This window comes from Panthera tigris, chromosome A3 (genome assembly GCF_018350195.1).
Source record: "Panthera tigris isolate Pti1 chromosome A3, P.tigris_Pti1_mat1.1, whole genome shotgun sequence".
Taxonomy (NCBI): domain Eukaryota; kingdom Metazoa; phylum Chordata; class Mammalia; order Carnivora; family Felidae; genus Panthera; species Panthera tigris.
In genome coordinates, this window is record NC_056662.1 from 41802063 (window position 1) to 41810870 (window position 8808).

General features: G+C 42.5%; 1 protein-coding gene across 1 annotated transcript; it reads left to right on the plus strand.

The window, feature by feature from the left end:
• Positions 1-5651: 5651 nt before the first annotated feature.
• On the plus strand, positions 5652-8165 carry OTOR (otoraplin). The gene is made up of 4 exons (XM_007096528.1): positions 5652-5766; positions 6125-6264; positions 7152-7262; positions 8142-8165. The coding sequence occupies exons 1-4, from the start codon at positions 5652-5654 to the stop codon at positions 8163-8165; spliced, it is 390 nt and encodes a 129-aa protein (XP_007096590.1).
• The last annotated feature ends 643 nt before the right edge of the window (positions 8166-8808 follow it).

Sequence of the window (8808 nt, forward strand, 5' to 3'; positions counted from 1 at the left end):
TACATAAGGAGGAAAAAGGAAAATCGTTTTTGTTCTTAAAGCGGCTACATTTAGAATCTCTTATTTGAATAACTTAGTTGTCAAGTTCATGTACTTTTATAAAATGTACAATTACTAGATAAGACCATGCTTCTGGTTGTTAGAGCAATGCCAATTGCTACTAATTTCTAACTCCTTATTCTCTGTGACTGTCCTTATCTTGTCTCAGAAAAGGTTTCACAGATGGCCCCTGCTTTGAGTGTCTGTATGAGAGAAAGTAGAAAGGTCAAGGTGGCTGTAGTGAGGTGAGAGTAAGGGGAATATGTAGGACTTTTTAAGGACTCACTTAAACTATGAAATGGGGAACTCAGATTTTTTTTAATTGAGTTATTTACAGACACTAAAATTCACCCATTTCTAATGAGTTTTGAGGAGTGACCCAGTTTGATGAGTTTTGACAATTGTATACAGTTGTGTGATAGGATACAGAGGATTCTGTCACCCCTTGTAAACAAAGGCTCCCTTTGCCCCTTTGCATTCGATCTATTCCCCAGCCCCCAGCCCCATCCCTGACCATAGGCAACCACCGATCTGCTTTGTATCACTATAATTGTGCCCTGTCTACAATGCTTTTGAAGTTCATCTCCATTGCGTGCATCAGCAGTTCTACCAGTGGATGGACTTTGGGTTCTTTTTAATTTGGGGCTGCTAGAAATAAAAGAGCTTATGAACATTTACATGCAAGTCTGTGTGGACACGTTCTGTCAAGATTTTGAGTGCAGGAATGACATCTGATTACTTTCAAAAGCTTTTTATTTTGATATAATTTCCAATTTATATAAAAATTGCAGAAAGAGTACACGGCTCCCATAAACGTACCTGAACCATTTAGGAGTGTGCTACCTTGACTCCTTGTTACCCCTTAACACTTCTGTGTATTTCATAAGTACAAGACCACCGCGCTACATAACTACTGTATGACCAGCAAGATCAGGAAATCCAGTATCCCATCTGATTCACATTTTCCTGATGTCCCCAAAATGACCCAAGATTCCAACCAGGATCATGTGATACGTAGTTGTGTCTCTTCAGTTTCTTGTCTGTTCCTCAGCCTGTGTGTAATCTTTCATGATCTTAATTGTATGTAGAGATTAATTTCAGCTTTATCTATACAATATTAGCTATAGCTATAGCTATGTCTGTACAATATTAGCTATACAATATATCTATACAATATTAAAAATGAATTTACAGTAGTACCTCTATTTGCAGTCCAGCAACTCCAAGTTTATTCTGGGCTTCCCCCTTTCCTTATTTGTACCTCTTTCTCTGCTCCCATTAACCTCCATGCATTTACTTATTCGTTGAAATCTCCCCGAATGTAGCCAAACTCTGGTAAGCAAGACTTCAAGAGGGAAGAAGGGGAAGAAAAAAGGAGCCAACTATACTTTGAAGCTGATTTGATCAAGCTGGGATCTTCTGCCCTTCCTTCCCTTGCCATCTGTGGGAGTTGCCAGGAGTTTGGGAGGAAGTAGATGTAGTGCCCGGCTAATGTGGGTCTAAACTTCAAGGTTAATTTTCAACTTTGCATATCCGAATCATCCAGGAAACATTTCCAAATGCTGATGCCTAATCTACACCCCATATCAAATCCCAATCTCTGTGCATGAAACCCAGTCATCAATATTTTTTAAGGGCCCTGAGTGATTCCAACGTGAGCTAAGAACGAACAAAGCATATTTCTACCTTTATGAAGTAGGTTGTAATGATTAGATCATTAGTTCAAATTGTATTTTTCAAAAGCAGCATATTGATAAGTAGAAGTTTCCAGTTTTTACCCTGGAAAGTGTTGTAAGATGCTCATGTTTTTTAACTTTAAAGCTTATTTTCTGTGTGGTTATTTAGCAAATATTTTATCCCTTGGAAATATTGTAGCCAGCAAATATCTGATGAGGAATGTGAAGCCCTGGCTTAAAATTTGTGCTGTAATTGATTTGCCCTTGAGCAGTACTTCTCAAACTTTCATGTTTCTCCAAATCACTTGCGAGGCTTGTTAAGCTGTACATTGATCTGGCAGGACCGGAGTGGGGTCTGAGGGGCTTTGTAACACAATGCTGAAGGTGCCAGTCTGGGATCCATGCTTTGGTGGCAAAACCCCAGAGTCTCTGTCCTAATTTACTCAGCGAGTCTTAATTTTTGGGTGCTATGAATGAGGAGATCGTGACCTGAGCCGAGATCAAGAGTCAGATGCTTATCTAATTGAGCCACACAGGCACCCCTATTTTTACCATTAATGCAACTCAATTAAAAAACCAATAAACAAACAAAAAGTCCAGCAGGATGGAAACTACAGAAAATCTCATTCAAGGGCTTGATCTAATTCTCCTTTACTTTTATTAAAATGATTCAATGTTTCTCTGCCATTAGGGCCTCCAAAATACTACAAAAGCATCCTATGAATCTTTTGTTTTTTTTTTCTTTATTTATTTTGAGAGAGAGACAGAGACAGTGTGAGTGGGGGAGGAGCAGAGAGAGGGAGAGAGAGAGAATCCTAAACAGGTTCCACACTGTCAGCGCAGAGCCCGACACGGGGCTCAAACCCACGAAACAGTGAGATCATGACCTGAGCGGAAACCAAAAGTCAGACAGTTAACTGACTGAGACACCCAGGCGCCCCGAACCTCTTTTGAAATGTAATAAAACCTAAGGGCTTTCCCCAGGAAAAACAAAAATAAAAGCGTACAATTTCAGGAGGGTCATGCATTCATTCAATGAATACCTATTTTTGAGTACCGAGGATTTTTCTGGGTGCTAATGATAGAGCGATGGGCAAGATAGACAAGGTCCCCACTTCCTGGAACTTTCATTGTGGTATCTGGGGAACAAGTGCCATCACGTGAATAGACAAGGCATGTCAGGTAGTGGTAAGTGATGAGAACGTACCACAGTCGCATGATGGACTGATTGGGTTGGAGAATGGCAGGAATGGCTTTGTGAAACTGGTCTCTGAGGAGACATATTGTCCAGAGACCCGAGTGCCCATATGTGGAGGGAAAGCTTCTCTGGCCATAAGCTCAGCAGGGTCTGAAGTAGACACGGGCTTTGCACTTTCAAAAGACAGAGCAGCTGGTGTGGCCGGAACAGAGCAAGCAAGGGAGAGAGTGACAGGGAGTGACTTCAGGGGGGCAGAGGGCCCAGATCATCCAGGGCCTTGTAGGTCACAGCAAAGAGGCGGCTTCCACCCTATCCACGACCCAAGCCTATTTTTAGACCTTGAAGCAGCCAGAGCCTCCATTTTAAGAACTCCAGGTTGAGAACTAATTTAGTAACTAAAGCAGGAGAATGTCACCTGGGGATTAAATGCTCGGAGAATACATCTGGAAATCCAAAGAAAGTAAGCACACTCAGGACAGATCACGTCTCCGGACCCCGGGTATCTGTGCGCCTTGAGCGTGCCTCCAGGTACAACTGATCACTGAGTTATTGTAAGTTTAACTTCCCATGTGCAAGCAAAACTGCGATTTCCATCCCATCTCTGCCCACTACAGAATGCTAGGACATCTCAGGCCTACCCAGTATGAACTCAGCAGGCTTGACATCTCTTTTCTTCTCTAACCTTCGAATAGCCAATAATGGCTTTGTGTTAGCATCAGCCTTGGTTTGCTAAGTTGTTGTGATGGCTTGGTTGTGGCTTTATTCAACGTTTCCCTCCGCTTTGCAGCGGCTTGTTCACGGTGCGGCAATCTGAGTTTGTGCAGCCCCCATTTCTGTTAAGTGCCTCTTAAACGGCAATTGTGTTTTAACTCTCCTGTTGAGGGCTGGCTTGAGACTGTAACGGTCTGGAAAACAGCTGCCCGATCAGGATTAAGAAGATTTAATCAATGCTTTAGTTTTCCCAGAGACCCTCTTAGGCCCCTAGATTATAGGAAGGAAAAGTGCCCTGGCAGTCTGCTTTCAGAAATGATTTCTAACTCATCCTTTCCTCGAAGTAAAACAGGAAATGAGGAATGTAACACCTCCATTCTAATGTGACAGTGGATGAATGGAGACAGCTCTGGACACAGTCCTGCTGCGGAAGCTTTAGATGGGGTGGTTAAGATAGGTGACTCTGGCCTCTGCTGGGCCGCGGTTGCTTCATCTACAATGAAGATGCTGAATTAAACAAGCTTCCAAATCTGGGCCAGCTGTAGAAAAGATCGTCCCCTGATAATAACACACACACATGCATACACACCCACCCCCGAAGAAAACCCTTTTATTATACTATGAGTATTTTTGCTTTACCAGTTTATCCCCAGTTTTGTACAAAACTATTTTGTAAGTTGAATGCTTGTCCCTCATCTTTGGAGGGAGGGAGGAGGAGGTTCTGCTCTGAGATCTCATCATCAGCCAAGTTGGACAGGGCATCCTGACAGGGACCTCTGTTCTAGAAACAATGGAGGTGGGGTGCACTTTATGAAAGAGATACCAGCCCCAAACACTATAAAAAGCAGTTACCTAAAATCTGTCTCTCCTAAGAGAAAGTAAATCCTTGGGGCCAGGGCCTTTTTTATTCACTGCTATATCTCTAGTGCCTAGAACAGTGCCTGGCACACAGTAGGTGTTCAGGAAATAGTTGTTGAGTAGATGGAGCTGTGTATTGGCACTTCAACTCTGGCGATTTCTAGTAGGGCCCCTCTTTCCATGGGAAAGATTCCCGGAAGCAGGGAGAAGGGCCGTAACGGAAACTTCTTGCTTTCTCCTTTCTCTATCCATGAGCATTTTGAGACTGAATTTCAGAGATCTCAGAGAGGAAAAAAGAGACTGTTCCTTTCTTTCCATCCTGCCTATCCCTTCCTTTCCCCAATCGTAGGGTCTAGATGTGATAACAGCTCATGTGTTACAAACCATGTCTGCCCCAGGACAGATGTGACTTCCGAGAATCCTATCATAAATGATTTGTAAACTTAAGCATCCTCAGTTTATCTACTATATGAATCCAGGTGCTTATTTTTAATTTTTTTTAGTGTTTATTTATTTACGAGAGAGAGAGAAACAGAGTGTAAGCAGGGGGAGGGGCAGAGAGAGAGGGGGAGACCCAGAATCTGAAGCAGGCTCCGAGCTGTCAGCCCAGAGCCTGACGCGGGGCTCAAACTCACAAAACCGCGAGATCATGACCTAAGCCAAAGACAGACGCTTAACCGACTGAGCCACCCAGGTGCCCCATAAAGGTGTTTATTAATTGGATTTGTTCCAATGAAAATATGTGTACTAAGGATATAGATCTCACATTTTCAGCAGATTTCCTAGAGTCAGTACCTCTTTGCTTATAAGTTGAGAGAATATGAGACTTGAGCTAAAAAAATTGTTTTAAACAATTTAAAATTCTCATAGTTCTTTGCACAATGCCTTGCTGATGTGATATGCCACAGCTAAAGCAATGGTGGACCATTTTTGGATATCATTTGTGTATAAAAAAGGACACAGCTTTTGAGTCTCTTTGGAAAACCAGATGCAAAATAGCTCCTGGAGCCCAGGAGATGTTATGAAAGCAGAGGAAGGAACGGTGGGCACCTTCCCATTGGCCGGGGGGACTTGCCCAGATGTCTGGCTTCCACATAAAAGACAGGAACCACTGCAGTCAGTTTCCACTTCTAGTTAAAGAACGATAGCAAAAACAGCAAAAAGGGAAGATGGCAAGACTCTTATTACTTTCTCTCCCCGGTCTTGTGGCCATATGTGCCGTGCATGGAATATTTATGGACAGACTTGCTTCCAAGAAGCTGTGTGCAGATGACGAGTGTGTGTGTAAGGACTTTTCTTATGCCTTTCATTATCTTTCCATTATATAATTGAAAAAAAAATCCACTAACAGCGTGAAATCTAATAGGGCTCTAAGTGAATCTTCTCTGACGTGTGTGTTAGCGTTGTTTCTCCTGGTCTGTACCTTTGGTGAATTTACTTGGTTAAGATTCTGTTGGATATAGCTTTAATACCTTGGATAGATTACTCTTCTTGAACTAAACAGGAGCTGTGAGCCGGGAGTTATTGATCACTCTGATTTCCAAGTTTTCTGATAAGCTTGGCCTTTTTACTGTTATAAATTCCAGGAGACGAAAATGTAGTCATTGCAATGTTTTTGTTCTTGTTTTTGTTTTTCTTCCAGATACTATTTCTCTGGCCAGAGCTCAAGAAGATTTCAATGCCCCAGACTGTAGGTTCATTAATGTTAAAAAAGGGCAGCAGATTTATGTTTACTCAAAGCTGGTAAAAGAAAATGGAGCTGGAGAATTTTGGGCTGGCAGTGTAAGAGGAGATTCTTACAAATACACATACATCTTGACATACGGTGCTCTTAACTTTTTCTCTGGGACTTACCTTCAATGCATTGTAATGTTTAAAACTAGCTCCTTAGAACAATGGAGAGATGGCAGACAAGTGCACAAATTCACAGATACTTGCTTTTATCGCATGTCGAAGAAACAAAGACAATTCCGTAACAAAGCCAAATGTAGGCGTATGTGATGTTTTGGCAAGGACCAGCTAACCGCACAGGGGCTTGAATGCCTCAAAGGGTTTGAAACTTACTCAAAAATGTTTGAGCGGATTTGCCAAGTAAAACGCATGCGTGTTGGCAGTCAGTCTCGGCTTCAATATTTTAAAGGAAACTTTCACACCCGCTTCAATTCCAGAGAATCTGCTTTCTTCGGTGCAAATATACAGGGGTGGGCCCCAGGGAGGGACGAAGCAGGACTGATTTCCTGTTCCTCGTCTGCAGCCTCACAGATAGATTCTCAAGTAATGAAGGATTAATTCTTAAATTCACTCAAGGATCTGTGCATTTGAATTTTTAACAACTGAGAAGTGACAGTCCTTTAGAGTCAAAATGCCTATTCACTTTTTACGAAATTTATCGACTTTGTTTACAGGCAGCTCACAAGATTGCATAAAGTAAAGGAATGCTAAGTGAGACTGGTAAGACCAGGCCACAGAAAAACAGATACATGCTTTCCGTGGGTTGACTTAGTTGCTGTGAGTGAACTTCAGATTTGGGTCCCAGTCCCCCACCCCCACCCCCACCCCCAACCCAGAGGGGGAAGCGAGGCACTTAGTAACAAATGTGACGCCAGTGGGCTTTCTAGAAGTGCGCTCATATCCCCCCTCCTCTAACTGTTACTCTTCTGGACACTCAGGTTTATGGAGATGGCGAGGAGGATGAGATGGGAACCGTGGGGTATTTCCCCAGCAGCTTGGTAGAGGAGCAACATGTGTACCAAGAAGCCACCAAGGAAGTCCCCACCACGGTAAGTGTCTCAGGGCTCAGGGCGAGTCAGAGAAAGACTCAGATCTTGGGGTAATGCAGGCAGGTGTTAAAAATGCATCATGTCACTTACAAGATGCATGGAGCAAATGCCCCTACTTGCAATGAGGGCTTCCTTGAAACAGGGAGGTTTGGGAGCGCATTTACACCTACTCTCAGTATTGAAAGAGTAGTGAACTTTCCCCACCCACCCCCCACCCCCCTTTTGTTTTTAGATACAAGTTATCCTAGAAAGGAGGCCATGTCACAAAGAAAGAAAATAAAATAGTATGAACGCACTCTTAACTGATGGTTACATTTATCTACTAAAACAGTTGGGCTAGGAAAAAATTAGCGCCTGTATTTAATCAAATCGAAACATTCTGGAAAAAGAAATCTTTGGATGATTTATTTCTGTGGTAAATAGATTCTACTTATGTTTGAAAAAGAAATTATACTCTTTCCAATGCCCGGGGGTCTTGCAAACCCCGGAACAGAAATAAAAGATCCCCTTTGAGCTACTTTACAGGGTGGTTGTTTTGAAGAGATTCTCCTGGAGCTAATTGCTGCATGAAATAACTTCAAAACATCGCCCAACCCACACACCGGGCTCACCTGTCATTGCTTCTAAGCATTGAACTTGAATGTGTCAACTAACCACAAATTTGAAGTGTATTTGAGAACCTTCATTTTAAGTAGTTTTTGACTTAAAGTGATAATTATGTTATACTCTTTGGGGTTCATCCTTACTTTAAATCCAAATTTCCCTTTGATTACCCGTGATTTTTAAATAAACGCTGTTTTCTGGGCCTGTCTGCTCAGTTCAATCTTTGCTTTGTTTGTTTGTTTGTTTGTTGTTTTTGTTTTGCTTTTTTTTTTCCAGGATATTGACTTCTTCTGTGAGTGAGCAAGTAGACAAACCTGCAAATAGAAAGGAAACATCAAGAAATAAAGAAAAAGAAGTGAAATAACAACAAAAACAAAAATACATATCCCTAATTCCTAACTTTGGTTTCGAGGCTTTGTTACCTTACAGGAGGGCTGGGCCCTCGGGGCCGGCGGTTGGAGATGAAGGAGGGGGTTTCCACTCAGTTTTCTGCCGCAGGGCGATGTTTGGCTCAAGTGGGAGAACTGAAAGCAGAGATTATTTTTCAGCCTAGAGAATCCTCTCTTATGCAGGGATGCATATAGAAGATGGTTTATTTGTATTATTTCCAAATAGTAATTCTTGCCAGCTCTTTGGCTGCTTATATAAACTTGGTAGGTCATAAGTCTTCCTTTGGACATGCTGTTTTCTTTTTTTTTTTTTTTTTTTAATTTTTTTTTTTCAACGTTTTTTATTTATTTTTGGGACAGAGAGAGACATAGCATGAACGGGGGAGGGGCAGAGAGAGAGGGAGACACAGAATCGGAAACAGGCTCCAGGCTCCGAGCCATCAGCCCAGAGCCTGACGCGGGGCTCGAACTCATGGACCGTGAGATCGTGACCTGGCTGAAGTCGGACGCTTAACCGACTGCGCCACCCAGGCGCCCCTGGACATGCTGTTTTC